Genomic DNA, 19,855 nt, shown 5'->3' on the forward strand with positions numbered 1-19,855 from the left:
AGCGATCACAATAAGCCAGATGCGGCAGTAGGGCATCCTGCCTGAGCTGATTGTATTTATTTTAGATGTGGGCACCATTCCAGAGTATCAGAGCAAAATCGGGAGTCTGGGGGAGCGGCAGAATAACTTAGCACTTCCCTGGACATATATGTACAGATTGGGCTCTATAGTAGCACATCCCTAACAGTGCATGTTTTCCAGATCTCCTAGTTGGTGCACAGGTTATTTATTACTGTCTAATACATGTTAAAAGATCCACGAGTGGTGCTAATTATTTCATTTGTGATACTGAGAAGAACATGCAGCACTAGTAACAATCTATTATATTACTATTTCTACTGTGGTCATTGTGTGGGCTGGGGAGGGGGGTTTCCAGGCAGATGGAAACCCCCCCTGCGTTTGCCTATGGGCAAGCCTGATTTAGCCCATACATTTATTTTTTAGGATGGATTGGTTTTAAGGATTGAAATAGGTTTGGAGAAAGTAGATTTCGCATCCAAGTGAGTTAATCTGTAAACTAGGTCAGTCATCTTCTCTATTTATAATGAGGTTTGATCCTGAACAAGCCCGGACTTGCAGAAGTGGATTTATATCGCCTGATCAGACATTATTCTCCTAAGCCAATACACAACACTCCCCAATACAGAATTTATCTTCTGCTCTTCCTGCCACAAACAATGCTGCTGCCAAAACTGACTCGTGATATAAATGACTGGCGCAGGAATGGGACTAAAGGACCTGCTCACATTTGTTGACTTTTTTTTTTTTAATTAATTAAATTAACGTATTTAAACCATACTTGACAACTTTTTAAATCTCAGCAAAGAAACACGGAAGGTAATGGACCTGTGTGAAACTGTTGAATTGGAGGCACCCTGCAGCAGTACAAAAGAGGTATGCCAGCCTCAAAAGTGTACAAAATAATAATAAATAAATACTGCGCTGGTGTGTCCCCGTCAGAAACACTGATCAATTGTAACGATAGTAGATATCACATGTATTTAATAAAAATTAGCATCAATACAAATACATACATGAACACAAGACAATAACAATAGGACTAAACCACAAATGCCTAATTGTATATAAAGTGGCTACAGGTTGAGTCTCCGATATCCAAAATGTTTGGGACCAGGGATATTTTGGATAGCGGAATATTCCGTATTTTGGAATATTTGCATATCATAATGAAATATATTGGGAATGGGACCCAAATATACACACAGAATGCATTTATGTGTTATATACACCTTATACACAGCCTGCAGGTCATTTTATACAATATTTTCAATAATTTTGTGGCTCGAACAAAGTTTGTGTACATACATGAAATTCATTTATGTTTCATATACACCTTATACACACAGCCTGAAGGTAATTTTGTACAATATTTGTAATAATTTGTGCCTTAGACAAGTTTGTGTACATTGAACCATCAAAAATCCAAGGTTTCATTATCTGTGTCATGCCAAAATAATTCCGTATTTCGGAATATTTGGATATGGGAGACTCAACCTGTACTAATATGACACATAAATAAATAGATAAATGAACCACAGTGGTATCCAATGGGGATTGTGTGACAACAGTGTCCCATATATAAATAAATGTCATTCACGGATTGGCAACCATGGTATGAAAGAAATCCAACACTTGATGTAAGTAAAAAATGTTTATAAACATATATTATTTAAACAGTCATGGCCTGCAAGTGTACTTGGAGCAATTGGAGGAGTCCTGATGACACCTGCTCAGATGGAGCCCATTTAGGAATAGTGGATAGAGCCCCGTTCATGTATCTATTTATTTATGAGCTAACATTGTGTCATATTAGTAGCCACTTTATATATAATTATGTATTTGTGGTTTAGTCCTATTGATATTGTCTTGTGTTCATGTATGTATTTGTATTGATGCTAATTTTTATTAAATACATGGGATATCTACTATCGTTACAATTGATCAGTGTTTGTGACAGGGACACACCAGCACAGTAACTTTTTAAATCTCTCTGGGACAAGCCCTGAAAGGAGACACAGCTCGCCACTTCGGGGACGGAGCCTAATGACCTAGGAACATCACGGCAAACTGCGGCAAATCTGCAGGAAGGGGGTGGGGCTAAATTATGCATCATGTAAACCTACCCTCTCCATACGGAGCCGCGATTCCCGGCAATTATCTCCCCATCCTGCCCACTGTGGGTGGTATGCGGGGGATCCGGCCACTCTCCCAGGGGCGGGGAGGGGGGCTAACAGCAAATTTAGGAGCCTCCCGCAAATTCTGGGAGAGTAGGTAAATGTGCTTTGAGCGTAAAAAAGAAACAAATATTGTTCTTTAGAGCTGTACAATATCATGGTTCTAATGACATCCATCTGACACCCAGGAATACAATAAGCTGATAAAACTTACAAAAAGACAATATAATTGATCATCTGGTTCGCATTTATAAAAAAATATATAGACCCTCTGGCTCAGCTTTCCGCTTTCAGTTTCTTCTTAGATTTGGTCTTAGGTTTAGGGGGTTCTCCTGGTCTCTGGAATCTCTTCAGGTCAGCGCAGAATAAGACCTGGGAAGTAAGAGAATTACACAAAGTAAGTTTACTGCGAAAACTCTACACATTTATTATTATTACTCAAAATAAGCATGAAAAGAGGTTTTAAAACTATAAAGTTACATTTTATTCAGCAAGGTTGTTATTTAAAATGTTACTATTTCATTTATCTTTATTAACAATTATTTATATAGATCCTGTGTATTCTGTGTTATTGATTTGATGTTCTGGAAGTTTTAGATGATTCCAGCAGTAGTAACAGCGACACCTACTGGTTATAAATATGTATGTTCTATGTTAATTAATACTCGACTCTGGCCCTCATTCAGAGCCACTCGCTATCGGCAGTACGCTCGTTCCGAGCGATGTTCGCACATCTGCGCATGCGTACGGTTTTTAGTACGCATGCGCGAACCAGTCAGTGCGGCCGAAAACCATTTGTACGCAATATAGCGAGTGCCTGCTATTTTGAGTGACAGAATGAGGCGTATGTGGGTGGTAACAGGGGAAGGTGCTTGAAAATGGGGAGTGGAGATCCGAACGCAGGAGTGCTTAAAGGTCAAAACGGGCGTTTTATGGGTGTGCATAATTAATACAGCAGCGTCAATGACCACGTCCCTTGGTTTTTTTTAACTCAGAACTGCTCGCAAAATAGCGGTTGAAAAAACCAACCACAAGAATAGCGAGCAGTTCATATTCTGTTCGATGTACTCGATTAATCTAATAAATAGCGGACATGACGTATGGTGCGAGCGGCCAGGGGGCGTTTTTAAGAAATAAACGAGCGTATGTTTTGCTCGCTCGTTCAGACTTAGAGGTGTGAACAGACTGCAATTTGCGAACGGATCATTTGAATAGCCACCCCTTGTTTTTGAACGAACGACCGCAAATAGCGAACGGCTCTGAATCAGGCCCTTTATCTTCTTTTTACTAATAATCATCACAACTGATCCATTCGCTGCTCGGAGACTATGGAGCGTTAATTTACAATGAAATAAAACAGACGTCCATCTGCCCGTTAAACTGGTTCTGTACTGAGCTCACTATAGGACGAGAGCAGAATGTTTGAAAACCTTTGTCTAAAACTCTGCCGTGTCGTCCACTGATGAACCGTGGAACCATCGGAACCCAGCCACTGATGGCAAAAGCCATCTAGCATCACCATCAAACCATCGATTGCCAGCATTACTGCAGTCTACAAATTTAAAGCAAGACATACGAGCTGAGTCGTCCATAACTTAGTCACATCTGGACTTGCACGTTGAAAGGGCAATAACTAGATGGCAACCGGACGCTCAGTTTAGAAACAGCATGTTGAGAGAACTGCAGGGTAGGTAGAATTGTGCTTATGCAGAGAGCTTTCTGTTTTCATACAGAGCTCTTGCGCTAAGTATAAGATTGGTGAAGGTGTGCGCTGATAATGAGGATTGCTGTGGACCAATAAGTGTATGGATAGGGGTAGTACAGTTACATAGACGCACACTGATCTATGGGCCTGAGTCTGACCTTACGCTATTACTGCCGCAGCTGAGAATCTGCGAAAATAAACCACTAAAACAGCCCCCGGGACTTGTACGGAGACGCCCACCGCAGCCATCATAGCTGTCCGCTACCACGTACACGTTTGCGGCATCAGATGCAGATCATGCAAACATCACTTCCATGAGTAAGTCTATGGCCACTCAGAATGGCCGCCATAACTGAGACGCTGGAGCTCTGTTACCTGCGTTCAGGATCACAGATGCAGGAAGTGACACCCCCCGCAGAAACGGTCGATCTGCGGCGCCATGCACTCCCTGTTTGTAAATCGCACTGCGGATAAAGACTCACAGCGTGCGACTGCGGTAATATACCTTGCGCGGTGGCAAAAAAAAAAAAGCTTTATTTGTGAAAAACATCGCTATTGCGTCTGAATGAGGCCCTAATCCGCATTTAGTTACATAGTGTAAGGCCATCTGCAACCGACTTGTTTCTACTCGGCTTGGGCCCAATAATGAACATAACTGTGCAACTTAGTAAGACCAGGCTGCACTGCAGGGTGGGCAGATGTACAAAGAGATTTAGGGTCGGTAAGGGGCGTGTGCAAATGTAAATGGCAGTGTAAACAAAAAAAAAAGGTGTCCAGTATGGGATGCAGTCACTATGTCCACAGCCATTATGTCGACACCACAATATCAACAGTTATGTTGACATTGTTAAAATGTCAATATAGGACATTTCAACATCTGCAGAATGTGAACATGTGAAGTGTTGACATTCTGTATAGAGTAGAAGGTCAGGGTTAGGTTGCGGGACTGGAAGGTCAAGGTTAGGCTGCAGGACGGGGAGGTTAGGGTTAGGCTGCAGGACAGAAGGGTTAGGCTACGGGACGAGAGGGATAAGCAATAGGTGGAGGGCTAGGGTTAGGCTACACGATGGGAAGGTTATGGTTAGGCAATAGGTGGAAGGTTAGGATTAGACTACGGGACGAGAAGGTTAGGCAATAGATGGAGGGTTAGGCTTCGGGAAGAGACGGTTAGGGTTAGGCAATAGATGGAGGGTTAGGCAATAGGTGGAGGGCTAGGGTTAGGCTGCGGGAGGGTTAGGCTACGGGATGGGAAGGATCTGGTTAGGCACTGTGTGGTGGATTAGGGTAAGGCTGTGGGAGGAGAGGGTTAGGCTACAGGGCAGGAAGTATAGGGATAGGAACTAGGTAGAGGGTTAGGCTGCGGTAGGGGATGGTTAGGAGACAGGAAGGCTAGGGTCGGGAACTAGATAGAGGGTTAGAGTTAGGCACTAGGTGGAGGGCTAGGTTCAGGAACTAGATAGAGGGTAAGGGTGTGGGAAGAGAGGGTTAGGCTACAGGGCAGGAAGGGAATAGGAACTAGGTAGAGAGTTAGGGTTAGACTGTGGTAGTGAATGGTTAGGGTTAGGCTGCGGAAGGGGAGGGTTAGGCTACAGAACAGGAAGGCTAGGGTCAGGAACTAGATAGAAGGATAGGGTTAGGCTGTGGGAGGGGAGGGTTAGGATTAGGTTGCAGGAGGGGAGAGTTAGGCACTAGGTGGAGGGTTAGGATCAGGCTGCGGGAGGGGAGGGTTAGGATCAGGCTGCGGAGGGGAGGGTTATGGGATGGACAGGGTTAAGCACTAGATGGAGGGCTAGGCTACGGGAAGGATAAGGCTAAGTACTAGGTGGAGGGCTAAGCTATGGGAAGAATAGGTTTAAGCACTAGGCGGAGGGTTAGGGTTAGGCTGCGGGAGGGGAGGGTTAGGGGTTACCGCTGCTCACCGCCAGAAGTCACTATTAGCTGACCACAGGACTCAGAAGACACTGCTGGAGCGCTTGGAGATCCCATACCAGGTAAGTGAGTGCTGCACTGGGACACACTGTTTTATCAACATGTAAATGAAGTTGTCGACATGATCAATGTTGACAGTATGACCATTACAACATTATGACCATCGACATGATTACTGTCAACAAAATATAACAATCCTGTTCAGCATTTGTGGGCTACATGCAAAAGCAGCCAGTATTTACCCTGCATTCAAAGATAATAAATGTATTTGCCCCCCTTACATTGCAATCTGATGCCCAAGAGCTCAGTTACTTTTCTTTTTTTTTTTTTGCTTTACTCCCAACTGAGGACCAGGCCCCTTTACACCTAATTACTGGTCAATGAACTTAACATATCAAAATGTGGCAGTGAATGTGCTGCGTGCCAAAACCATGGCCTCAGAACACAACAGACTTGTTAGGCTGTAAATGAATCCCACACTAAGAGGATCCCGGAGCTGTTGTGTCTCTGCTCAACAATGGGCCCATCTGAGCGGCTGACTGGGGACGCCAGAATAAAGATAATTGTCAGTTACTGTGCAAAGCCGAGAAGCTATTAGCAAAGTGGAATTTTAAAACCTCAGAAACTTCATTAGCAAACAGGAATGATAGGGAACTGCTACACTGAAAGGAAGATCTGATAGATCAAGGAAAATCTCTGATAGAACTGCTGGCAAACTGGTACATAAGAGACTGGGATCCTTCTAATCACGGCAAAGGATCTCAAGTACAGGTTTAGGGGACAACGGCCCACTGTCCACAGGTCGAACCTACAGCACTACTGCATTGGGGAATTGCCCAATAATTCATTACAACACAGCACTTAGCACTGATTCAGAGCTGGGCGCAGGGCCGATATTTACACAGTAGAGCGACGTTTTGCTCCTGCACATGCGTGAAAAGTCTAGACGACCCTTACTGCGCACGTGCGGGCCAATGTGTGCAATATCGTTCGCAATTGTGTATGGTATCACTAACACTTGAGATGAGGGTTTGCGATCTCAGGGTGGAGACTGGGAGGTGACCTAAAGTGAACGTAATAAGGGGCCGTTTCATGGGCGTGTTATGGAAGTGTCGCAATCTCCATCACAAATGCACAGACTACGCAGCCTAAAAGCAGACGTCTCAGTGCTCATACGCTCCATCACGCCTAAGAGCACAAAAGGATGCAGAGATTAGTATTTGCATATTCCTGTAACCGCTATTGTGAGAGAGCGGCTGCTACAGTACCAGCCATCGCTGAATAAGGTCCAAAGCTGGAAAAACTTATCTGGGACAAAGTTCTCCGGAACAATGAATGCAGAATGCAACTTTCTAGCCACAGCCAAAAAAGATACTATGGAGAACAGGACACATCGCCAGCCATTGAGCATGGAGCATGGAGGTGGATCTGATAAGCTTTAGCTCCCGTGGAAGGTAGCGGCACAGGGGGCATTGCAAATCCTACAAGCAGTTACCCTAGAACAGGGATGGGGAACCTCAGGCCCATGGGTCGTATAAGGCCCTCGGAATCATTTGGTTTAGCCCTCTGAGCTTTTTTTCTGCTAGTCTCATCTGGTTACCCTACAGCCAGTATCTATGCAGCAGTGCTGCCTGGAGCGTCCTTAGGACACTTCAGACGGTCACACCGCTGCCCTTACAGCTCCCCGGAGCATCCTCGGGATGCTCCATGCATTGCTGTAATCACTGGCGATTGTGGCCTCGCACCCATGTGACATCACACGGAGGGGGCGTGGCCTGCACCGGGCCCGCGAATAATGTTATAGGAATTGGTATGAAATACCACCGGCCGCATGGCCGGCGGTTCGATTACTGGCAGCGGCAGCCCGACATCAGCAGAGTTCCCGGCAGCGGAAGCCCGAGAGCGCTGGAAATCCTGATCGTGGATAGGTAAGTATTGTCTAACCTAACCTAACCCCCCTAACCCTCCTTAGGGGTGCCTAACCCTAACCTCCCTCCCAAGTGCCTAACCTAATCCCCCCTCTAAGTGCCTAACCACCCCCTTCCCCGCTGCCTAAACCTAAGTCCCCCGGGGGGGTGCCTAACCCTAAGTCCCCCCCAGGGTGCCTAACCCTAACCCTCCCTCCCCCTAGCCTAACCCTAACCCTCCCGGGGGGGGGTGCCTAACCCTAAGTCCCCCCCGGGAGCCCTAAACCTACCCCCCCCCCCCCCCGCGGCTGTCCGCTCGCGGTGCCCGGCATCAATACAATCGGGATGCCGGGCGCCGGTCTCCCGGCGTCGGGGAAATGCCGGGCGTCTACATCTAGACGCCCGGCATTTCATCCTTGCCGGGATATGACAGTCGGGAAGCCGGCTGCCGGTATTTAGGCAGTCGGCTTCCCGATTGCGTACCATGTTATATATATCAAAATGGCCCTTGCCAGAAAAAAGGTTCCCCACCCCTGCCCTGGAATCAGTGATAAAACTGAAAAGTGATTGGTTATTACTGCAAGACAAGGAGTCAAAACCTCTACATCACAAAACGGCCTTCACACTCCCCAGATTCCCCTTATACTGACAGAACTGTGGGGAGATCTCAGAAATATGGGGAATGCAAAAAAAGACCTTAGAGCATTTCTGAGCCAGAAGATGTCTACGTATGAGTGGGGACAAGTCCTAAAGCAACAATAGAAAGATCTTTTCGCCTACCAGCCACCGTTTATTTACTTTTTAAAGTCCTGCAAATATAAAGTAATTATGCAGAAATATATAAATAAAAACACACAAATACCGAGCGCTGTCAGAGAGCTGCTGGTATAGAGGGGATGTAAGCCCCTAAAAAAGAGTAATACAAATAAATAAAGAAATACCAGCGCTGATGTATATATGAAAAATATATCAATGGACAGTTGATATCCTGATAAAAAACAATTTATTAGACAATAATCCTAAAAAAACATCATCTATATGTATAAAAACATGTGCATGATTGATGTAGCCACAAAATATAAAAAATATTAAAAAATGAAAAAGTATTAGAACCAATGAATTAGTCCTTAATGGGTACTCCCTCCAGATTATGACAAATCAAATGCTGCATATGATATGATGAAATTATTTGTATCCCTTAGGCAATGTAATTACCGGTTAAGTTCGCAAGTTGTCACAGTCCTTGGCAGCATGCAGCAGCCATAATGATAATTTTGCAGGGCTGTGGTAGTCCACCGGAAAATGTTAATAGTGCCAAAGTAAACAGGGATGAAGATTCCACAGCATACGTGGTACCAGCAAAGAATAGGGGTGTCCCAGGGTCTATAAACTCAACGCGTTTCGCTGGCTCAAAGTACCTCCAGCTTCCTCAGGAGCATAATTTAATTATGCAGAAATATGTTACGTTTAAGTTTGTAGCCCGCAATAACATATTATATGTACGTATACTGCAATAATGGCTACTGGATTAAAATAAAACAAACAAACAATGAGACAGAATATTACTGTAATAAGAAAAGTGAACTTACTCCCTGGACCCAACCAGCGTAGGGACCCCACAGGCTGTGAAAATAATCTCCTGCAGGAAGACAAGATAGAAAGGAAGATTAGAGCCCAAATATGAGCTCTCCGCTCTCAGAATTAGTCTCACTATTTGCTCTCCAGGAGGTATATTTACTAACAGGCGGTTTGTCAAACATGCAAATCATCACCGGCTTTGACCGATGCATTTAAAGCGGCAACAGAGATAAATGTTAAACCTGTCTGGCTCAGCATTTATTTCTGTTGCAGCTTTAAAACTACCGCTTAATGTTGACAATGACAAACCGCCCAATAGTAAATATACCCCCAAATCTAATATAAATGAAATAAGAGGAGCAAAAAACACGCACCAAAAAGTATTATTATCTGTGAAAGATACCCAGTGGCGGCTCAACGTGTATTCATGACAACACAGTGGCACTACTGCCAAATGACATCACATGCCTTAGTGGGGTCCGTAGTTAATTGAAAGGTTGGGGTCAGCTCACAAAAAGGCTGCCTGGATGACCAGTACGTTTCGAGTTCTCAGAGCATGTTTCACGGACATAGTTCACTTTCATATGCCTTAACGTTCTCTACAAAGCACCGAGCTCTAAAGATAGGATTTCATGGAACATATACAGCATTCAACTAATACAAAGTACTTGGAACATCAAAGATTTATTATCTCCACGCCCTTACCAATCTCCCGATACACCCGGTCAGTGAGGCTCTTGTTACCCTGGCCGAGCTGAGGCAAATAGTCTCTCTTAGCGATTTGCCAGACGTGGGTGTCCACAGGTACAGCCTCAGATTTATCTAGGGCCATCAGGCAAACGCAATCCGCAACCTAGAAGAAAACACTGAGTATGACTGTGTTCCCAAGAGGCTGCAGTGAATTAAAAACAATCAGCCATTTAGGAAGTCACCTCCATGCAGTGCTTTGGTAAGGGGGCCCTGCCTTAGGGATCCACATTCTCTATATTCAGCTCCAGCTATGCTGACAACGCGCAGAGAACCCCTTTACCAAAGTGCTACCTGGAGTACAGTGACCAAAAACAGTATACTCACTTTGGCTCCAACCCCTGGTAAGGCACACAGTGCGGACCTTGCCTCTCTATAGGGCACCAGGCGTAGGCTCTCCAACCAATCAGGGCCGTGCTTGTGTAGGATAGCCCGTGCGCTCTCACTGACGAACTTTGCTCTGTACCCGAATCCTAGCTCTCGTAATTTGGCCTCTGTGTCATCAGCTGCAGCATCAACAAGAAGTGACATACAGACATCAGCAATTGCCTATAGCACCATCTGCAGGCTATAAGAAGGTACTGCACTCCCCCGTAAAATACACATTTATAAACACAGGTTGGGGCGCCCCAGGTCAAATTTAATGCTTCAGACTTTGCCTTGTTTGTCTACTGCCTGCACTACAGGACAATTACTCATGGTGGTTCCTTTCTGGCAATGAAATCACTGACTCCTGTCCTTCACACTGATTTCCACATACACACACCTCCCATCCAAAGCACACGGTATGATCTGCACAACCAACGATATCGCAGAACAATTTCCCTTGTACTTTCTGCAGTACAAACGATATTGGGTGTACACATCTCTGAACAGGCAAATAGTGATGAAATCGTCCAAGTTGGCCTGCATGTATGGACGACCATAGATATCGTTATCGTCCATGCGGGAACGCGCATCGTTGGTCGTTCGCTGCATAAAAAACAGGATTTTGGTACTTACCAATAAATCCCTTTCTCCGATTCCACAGGGGACACTGGAGTTCAAGACAGTGGGGTATAGACGGTGGTAGAGCAGAGCCTGGCACTTTAAATAATTTAGAAGTGTGACTGGCTCCTCCCCCTCTATGCCCCATCAGCCCCAGTTTAAGAACTGAGCCCGAGAGGAGACGGAGGACAACAGGAAAACGAGGAGAAGGAGAAGACCACAGAACGGAACAAGACCGACTGAAGGAGAACAAAGGAACCCACTGCAGGGAAAACATGCAGTCACACAACTATAGAAGGTACCAAACAAAACGGCAGGTACGCAGCGCAGGGCGGGCGTCCAGTGTCCCCTGTGGAATCGGAGAAAGGGATTTATCGGTAAGTACCAAAATCCTGTTTTCTCCTTCATCCACTAGGGGACACTGGAGTTCAAGACAGTGGGGACGTCCCAAAGCCAACCTCCCGGGTGGGAAGCGCGGAGAACTTGCCGACCCTTCAGCCAAACCGAAACAGGGACCGCACAGAACTGGAGGCCCAACGGAAAGGCAAGAGCTGATGATCAAGTGTTGTAGAGCCAGGAGACAATCAGAACTCCTTGCTGAACAGTCACAGAAATTGCACAACGTACAGCATAAATCAAATGGAATAAAGCGGCTAGCGAGAAAACACCCTCAGGTGAGAAGCATCAGAACACTGTAAGCTCAGCTGAAAACAGACCAAGCCGGACTGTTGGGAGCAGAGAACCCCAGCCCGAAGCCATAGGAGAAGGGCAGTAACCAAAGAACAAAACTCGAGAAAACCGTACCAGCTCCAGAAACAGGAAGCTGCCACAGTCGCAGACAGCAGAATCCCAGCACGGTGAACATAACTCATATAGATAGAAGTATAACGATACCATTCTACAAATACAGAACTGATCCTGTCCACAGACTCCTAATAAAGAGTATACTGGGAGGCAAAAGTCAAGACCGAAGCAGCCCTAAACCAGTCTGGAGGTCCAACTACTACAAGGTTGTTAACCAGCGGAAGGGTTAGACCATAGAGATCTCCGACAATTGGAGATCCCACTGGGCAAGAGGCAGAGGCGGCTTCGAGAGGATTGAGACTACAATCCCTTTCAGAGGGTCAGACAGGAGAACAACCCATTCTTCAAACAGAGTGATAAAACAGCGACTGAAACCCTGCAGCTGAAAAGAAACCACAGCAACAAAACCCCAGACAGACAACTTCCAACATGATGGTAGTGCGTAGTCAGTACCAACTGCTGGTCCGAACATAGTATGAAAACAACCAGGATACCCTGGCAGTTAAACAGCACAGATGCAACAGCCACCCAGGGAGAGCTACCAATATAGGGAAGCATCCCATACAGTAAGGCTAGAGCACTAGGACAGCCATGAAGGCACCCGTCAATGTGATGAAATAGCAACAGATACTGAACCGGAAAAACCCACCAGGCCCCCTGTCACCCTTTAATTAATGTAAAGATGTGCACTAGCCTATAGATGCTCTTCAGTCCAGAACCCAACAGATTCTAGTAGAATAGTGTCACTAATCTCAATATTGGAACTATGCACCCACACACCAGGAACGCTCTAAAAACTAGAGCCAACTGATTAAAAGAGCGGATGGCTGCTAGGACAGCAGCTAGGGTGCGGAATAGAGAATAACACTATGTAATGTCAGGTTGCCTGAAATAGGAGTCTCTTCCGAGACATTAGTGAGGTAAGCCCGCTTACCTGTGGGCGACCAGAAACCCTCTGGACGCTATGTAGAATGTCACTGACCTTTTCCAACTCACAGCAACCTGCCCCGTCAGAGATAGAGAGTAGCTTCAGCGGTCTAAGACAAATGCTCTACAGCACGGACTTCAATCTGGAGATGTTGCAGTAGAAAATACTGTAGAAAACAAGCAAAACGTTAGTGGAGACAAGAAGGTTATACAACAGGACTCTATACCTGAGCTTGTTCCATTAGGGATGTTTATCCATATAAAGATTATACATCTACCCCAAATACGGTCTGCTAGTGTAAGCAGCCTTACATTAACCCTTATAATGGTGAAGTGCGTATTACGGCCACCAATCTAATACAATCCAGGCCTGACCCTGCCTATATCAGCGGGTGGCCCTAGGCCTTCAAGCAATTTAACTAATTAAGCCCTAAGGATGGTAGAGAACCTGGATTCCTTATGTACTGATAGGAAATGTACCTAGGGTCCCTCTAGAGACCCATTTTATTGAGATATGCGACAAGACAATAACATGGAGTACCAGAATCGATACAGAGAAGGGTACCTGTACATAGAATGCATTAGTTATCCCAAGTAAAGAAGGAATATATCTGTAGTGATAACCCCAGTTAGGGCTAAAAAACAGTATTTCCCAATTATTAGGAAATATATCAGTATTTATACACACGTACCCACAGACATAACAGTTGCATGCGAAGGCAATCTCTTTGAAAGGAAGAGTTAATGCCAACATAGTAAGTTTACTTGTCAGACTCCTGCACCAGATCAGCATGCTATAAATATAAAATAAATAAATAAATAAAAATATATATATCCTGCACTCTTAGAGTCATATCAGTTTGCTACCAAGTGCGCCACTGGAGTGTAGTTGTAGATCATAGGTCCCCCGAAAAGGAGCGCCATAGATATAGACTGACGGGAACAGAACTATAGCCTCAGGAGGATGCAAGTACATATCTGTATATACATGTATGGACATACAAGATGTATAGGGTCCATACTGGAAGCAATGCCATAGGGAATTGTAACTATCACTATGCAAACCACAGAACATGACTTCAGTCCATAGCCACCATATAATATATATATGGATATAGCTTACAGCAGTGGCTCCCAAACTCGGTCCCCAGGACCCCACACACGTCACATCACCCAGGTCACCCAGCAGGACCACAGGTGTATCCATTACTCACTGACACATTTTTAAAATGGAGCTAATTAATTTTCACCTGCGATTCCGCGAGGAGCCCCGGAACCATGCACTGCCCGGGGTCCCGAGGACCGAGCCCGAGCCCCAGCGGCCCCCAGCATCTGGTAATCCCAGGCGGCTTCCCATCCGTGGAAATATAGGCATTCCATATATATACACATATATATATATATATATATATATATATATACACACATATAGATATATATATATGCAATCACACATACTGATACAGATATACACACACACATAAATCCTTAGGGAGAGTAGTGTAAAGCGGAGTTATTGCACCAACTACATTAGGAGAGCCCAGCCTCCAATTGCATCATCTTTCTTTTAAAATGTGCTAGGTATCAGACATAAAACGGATAAGAGCAGATCCTACCCCTGCTTTTATGGTAAGGATAAGAAGCGATATAAGAAGCGATATATATATATATCCACCTATGCATACGCATACCTACATACACGATTAGCAGGTGATGATATTGTAAAATGAGATCATGAGCAATAGTTAGAGCCCTGGAAGGAACTGAGACCCAGGACAAACTTCACTCCAGACATATGTTCTAAAGCAGGACTTAGTATAAATACAAATATACACATACATGTGGCTTACCTCCATGCAGAGAGACTGCTCATGTGCCACGTGTGGCCGTCAGTCTGCTACGGCATAAGGGGCAGGATATGTTAGCAGCGTGCTGTCCCAGCTGTCCCAGACTGGTATCGATTCTGGGACACTTATGTTACTGGTGTACTCGCCTTATCAGGTGAGCTATTGCAGAAGAGTAACAATCCACATACTTATGGGAGTACTGCCCCAGAAAAGTGAGCTGTGCTATGCTTCAGTGAAAATGATGTGCATGTGGAGCGCACTGCACCACACGCTGATTACATGTAACATTTCACAAAATTGCGTGCTTCTCTAAACTGACAGAGCCCTCCCAACATATTCAAAGGGAGACCTGTCCCTTGGGGAATCCACAGCGCAAGACCCTCACCCTCAATCTAAGCAGGAGATAAGGCCAGCAGCCGCTATTAACATAGTGCTAGAGAAGTGGGCGTCCCAGCCTCTAACGCTGGACCACAGGGATGGTCAGCACGATATGGGACTCCCGTTCCTGAGTAGGGATGATATGGGAGCATCGACCCAAGGCCCCATCCCTTCAGCCAACACTGGTTTTAAAACCAACCCAGTAGGGAGTTCTCCTCACCCACGATACACTGTTATTCTCGCGGCATTTGGATTAAGGCTTGGTTCTATATTGTCCGTAGACTACCTTCGAAAAAAGGTATAATATATATATATATGACTATAAACATAGCTTACACTGCGCTGGGGTAGAGGAAAATACTGCGCTTAATGTCCACGCTAGCCAGGAAGAGTCCCGGCTAAAGCAGCTGCCCCCTCAACAGAACTGCATAAAGCGGAGTTATAGTGCACCCGCTCAGCGCGAGGGTGGGGGAGGAGCAGCAATAGGCTAGACTCACCATCGGTGCAGCCGGTGTTAGGGCACTGAAGCAGGTAGTAGACACTGCCCTTAATAGGGAAGCGGGGCTCTCTTGCAGGTGGCTGGTACGCGCTGCATACATCTATCGGGAACAGAGGGGGGGGGGGGAGCGATCACGAGTGAAAACTCGGATCCTCACACCACCCGAGTACACCTCCTTCTAGGCAGGAGGAGAGCATTGGCTGATGTCCTGCTGTGGAGGGCGCCGACGCATTTAAACAAGTTTCACGAGGTACTGGCGCCAGTTATCAAAGCACCTTTCAGCCACGCTGTTTAACGGCTAATATATAAGCAGGCCGTCTTAGTCCTACTGGCGCTGTACATACGGAGACAGTGCCAGTGCTTCCTATAAGTGACAGCGCAGCAAGCCGTCTGTCACTTTGTCCTATTCGTGGGCTGCAGAACACACATCTCCCCACTGTGGGGGGAGGGGCGGGAGACCCGGACTCAGCCGTCTCAGCTGCGGCGGGCCCAGTCCTTCAGTTCTCTCCCGAGCGGGGGTGAGTCAGCGCTTGCAGCGCGACCCCTCTTAATAAAAGAGGGAGCAGAGACCACCTATATTGGAACTGACTGCCGACTATGCTCCGGCAGGATGTTCCAGTTTTTATAAATGGCGGGCTGCCTTGAATGCGCTTAGCGGCTGTATGTACTGGGCACGCAACAGTTAGCCACTTACTTAGGGCTCAGGGATGCTGCTGCAGTGCAGAGCACCGAGAGGGAGAGCCCGTACCAATGGCGCCGCTGTCAGAACGCGCCATTATTAGCTCCACCCCCGCTAGCTCCGGTGTTTTAGCAGCGCCGCTAACAGTGACAGCTAGCGGCATGTCACTGAGCCCAGCTCTAACGTCCACTGCTCCTGCTAATCAGGAGCAGTGGTTATACTTACAACTGCTGCGGCCGGGATGCTGGGCTGAGGGGGCGGCGAGGAACCCGGACACATGCCGGTGTCAGCAGTGGCGGGTCCTCGCTGGGTCCGATGACTCCAAGTTGTGTGCCCCCTCCTCAGGGTCACCGGACACAGGCTGCAGTAGCCGTGTGGTGCCCTTCCCAGCGGCTCCCACGTAGCAGGCAGACTGCCACAGTAAGCAGCCTGTCTGTCCTCAGTGCTTGTTTAATATCTAAAAATAAAAATTATATAAGAAAGGCTGGAGACAGCCTGATGTGCTACCGGCTCTCTCGGGCACATTCTAAAAACTGGGGCTGATGGGGCATAGAGGGGGAGGAGCCAGTCACACTTCTAAATTATTTAAAGCGCCAGGCTCTGCTCTACCACCGTCTATACCCCACTGTCTTGAACTCCAGTGTCCCCTAGTGGATGAAGGAGAAATGAACAATATGCACGAGTTATCGTTCATAGATATCGTACCGTGTGTGCGCACCTTAACTCTTAGGTCACCTGGAGCACAGGCAGTTGTGCATAAAAGGAGCTGTAACCCATAGCAACCAGACATTTGCTTACGTTTTCTGAACTGCACTATAAAAGAGACCGAAACAGGAACAGTTACAGTGTATCAGTTGCCATAAATGCCTCTTCTTGATTTATATCAGCAAATAGTGTTCATTCTAGCACCCTGCATCTGTCACAATCTGTGCAGTTCCTCTTTCCTGCCTGGGGGTGTTGCTCTCTGCTCTGGTGCTTCTAGCACACTCAGCTGATGCAACAAACTGATGATATACAGACCAGAGTGTGCTAGAAGCAGCAGAGCAGAGAGAAACACTCCAGCAGGAAAGAGGAACTGCACGGGTGATAGGTGCAGGGTGCTAGCATGAACACTAAGCAGTCATGTGTCAGCTCACACTGCCAGCTGGGTGCAACTTCATGCTAGGAAATGGTGTCAGTTTCCATGTGGTTGGAGGTGTCTGTAACAGAGACTCCTGTAGCCAGCTGTACTAAGGGCCTGATTCATGAAGGATGGCTAGTGCGATCGCAGCTCCGTAATCGCACGCATGTCTGCTGCAAAAATATGTTAATTATTGCTATGGCAATGCCGTCGCACTGCCAGCATAGAGACGCCCAACTGCCACCCACTACCGCTATCTCACATCCATAATACCTTGCAAACCTCCATAAACATCGGCAACATCGAGTACCATCAGCCCCTCAAGCACAATTACAGCAGCCTGACCTTACTGAGAAATTGCTAACCTCGTTGTATGCAGTAAGTACACAAGCTGCGTATGCAACCGCTATGGCTAATTTATGCACGCCCATGCAACAGCGTTCAAACGGACAGGCACGCCTGCATTTCTCTGACCAACCGTCACCACCCCAAACGCTCACTAATCACTCTGCGATAGCTCTGCATGGTCTCTGTGATCGCAGTGTTGCCTTTGTGCACTGCAAAGAATACGCATGTGCAGTATGTAACAATCGGCCGTCTGCGCACGCTTTAGCAATAGCGACCTGTAGTGAATCAGGCCCTAAGACCGGCCATGTTACCTGCCTGCCAGCGCCTGGAGGGTGGGAAATGAATAATACTCCACAGAGTCCAGCTGGCACAAGCGTCTTCCCAGAGTGCGGCAGAGTCGCTCGATCATCCCTGTGATGCGGGAGATGTGGTTGTTGGAGGTACAGATGAATGAGAAGAGACATTCTGTGGGATCCTGCCGCAATATCCGGATGCCTGGGGGCGAGATAGTGCTGCGTCATGCTATGAATGGCCGTCACTGGGATATACAACGTGTACATGCGGCTGTAAACCCGGTTTCATTATAAGTGTATTTGTCGCCTGATAAATCGTCAGTCGAGGCTGCCATTTAGTTATGTGGAACCAATATTCATTAGAAAGCAATTCACAGGACCACTGATGAGCGAGACACATGCGATGCCTCGTGCCTCAGCGAAGCCACTAGTTTTAATTGAATTTCATTTGACCTGTATGAGGACAGCAGGTACACTTTCAAATGTTTTACCATTAGGAGGAATAAAAAAAAAAAAACACAGTCAGTAGCCTTGCTGGCCATAGTGTATATTTTGGGCCTTGCTGGCCATAGTGACCTTGCTGGCCATAGTGTATATTTTGGGCCTTGCTGGCCATAGTGTATATTTTGGGCCTTGCTGGCCATAGTGTATATTTTGGAACTACGCTGTATAGATGTTCCAGATTGAGCTAACAAAGGGCCTGATTCAGAGCCGGACGCAATTAGCGCTCGCTCGTCCAGAAAATAGGGGTGGCTATTCAAATGAACCGTTCGCTCTTTGCGGTCTGTTCACGCCTCTAGGTCTGAACGAGCGAACAAAACTTGCGGTCGTTTTTTTTAAAAATACGCCCCCTGGCCGCTCACATCCTACGTCATGTCCGCTATTTATTAGATTAATTGAGTACATCGACCAGCGTATGAACTGCTCGCTATTCTTGTGGTTGGTTTTTGCTACCACAATCTTGCGAGCTGTTCTGACTATAAAATAACCCAGTGACGTGGTCAATGACGCTGCTGTTTTAATTATGCACACCCATAAAACGCCCATTTTGACCTTTAAGCACGCCTGCGTTCTGATCTCCACTCCCCGTTTTCAAGCACCTTCCCCTGTTACCACCCACATACGCCTCATTCTGTCACTCAAATTATCAGGCATTCGCTATTTTGCGAGCACATGAATTTCGACCGCACTGACTGGTTCGCGCATGCGTATAACGATCCGTATGCATTTGCAGTTGGGTAAACATCGCTCGGAGCGAACGAGAGGCCGCTCACGAGCGGCTCTGAATCAGGCCTGAAGAATGCTCCAAATTAATTTTCTTTCTACAGATTGAGTGCTGGGATTTACAGGATAAATTGATTGCAAAGTTGGAAATTTCAGAAGAGGATGGAGATTTCTGCTGCCGAATCTGGAATCTGCCCAAAGGCAGGGTTGCATAAAAATTGGATTAAAAAAACAAAACAAAAAAAAAAAACGGATTTAATTGTAACTAAACGTTTTAAAATTTAAAATGTTAATTTAGGATTTTTTTTTTTATAATTTTTTTTTATTTATTTAAATAAAACTAATCCGTTTTTTTTTTTTTTTTTAATCCGAGTTTATGCAACCCTGCGGATAGCGCACAGCTGACATTTTCCCTCCTGCGACCACGGGTACTCTTCATTCTAGCACCCAGCACCTTTCACAACCCATGCAGTTCCTCTATCCTATTTCATTGCTATGCAAACTATAAGCTCAAGTGAGGTCAGTCCTAGAAAAAGAACTTGAATCCGTTCCCCCCCAGACAGACGACTAATCAGCATTATGAATACAACTGCACACAACGGTCAATTTATTAAAAGTTCTGCATGATGTTGACCGTTGGATAACTGATCAGTAACAGAGGTGAGAAAATCGGAAACTGAGGGGTCTT

At 46.1% G+C, this 19,855-nt stretch overlaps 1 protein-coding gene across 6 annotated transcripts in view; it reads right to left on the reverse strand.

The window, feature by feature from the left end:
• Window positions 1–1,034: 1,034 nt before the first annotated feature.
• Window positions 1,035–19,855, reverse strand: part of OGG1 (8-oxoguanine DNA glycosylase) — a 29,998-nt gene continuing 11,177 nt past the window's right edge. For 5 of the 6 annotated variants that reach the window (XM_088473263.1, XM_088473264.1, XM_088473265.1 and 2 more), the window contains exons 4-8: window positions 17,966–18,145; window positions 10,389–10,567; window positions 10,020–10,167; window positions 9,326–9,375; window positions 1,035–2,567 (exon numbers count right to left, since the gene is read on the reverse strand). In XM_088473263.1, the coding sequence (XP_088329389.1) occupies window positions 2,472–2,567; window positions 9,326–9,375; window positions 10,020–10,167; window positions 10,389–10,567; window positions 17,966–18,145 (653 nt within the window). In that variant the 3' untranslated portion in view covers window positions 1,035–2,471. The remainder of the gene's footprint in view (window positions 2,568–9,325; window positions 9,376–10,019; window positions 10,168–10,388; window positions 10,568–17,965; window positions 18,146–19,855) is intronic. The other variant, XM_088473268.1, reaches the window with a different exon arrangement.

Source organism: Taudactylus pleione, unplaced genomic scaffold (assembly GCF_031769625.1).
Source record: "Taudactylus pleione unplaced genomic scaffold, aTauple2 ptg000133l, whole genome shotgun sequence".
Classification (NCBI taxonomy): Eukaryota; Metazoa; Chordata; class Amphibia; order Anura; family Myobatrachidae; genus Taudactylus; species Taudactylus pleione.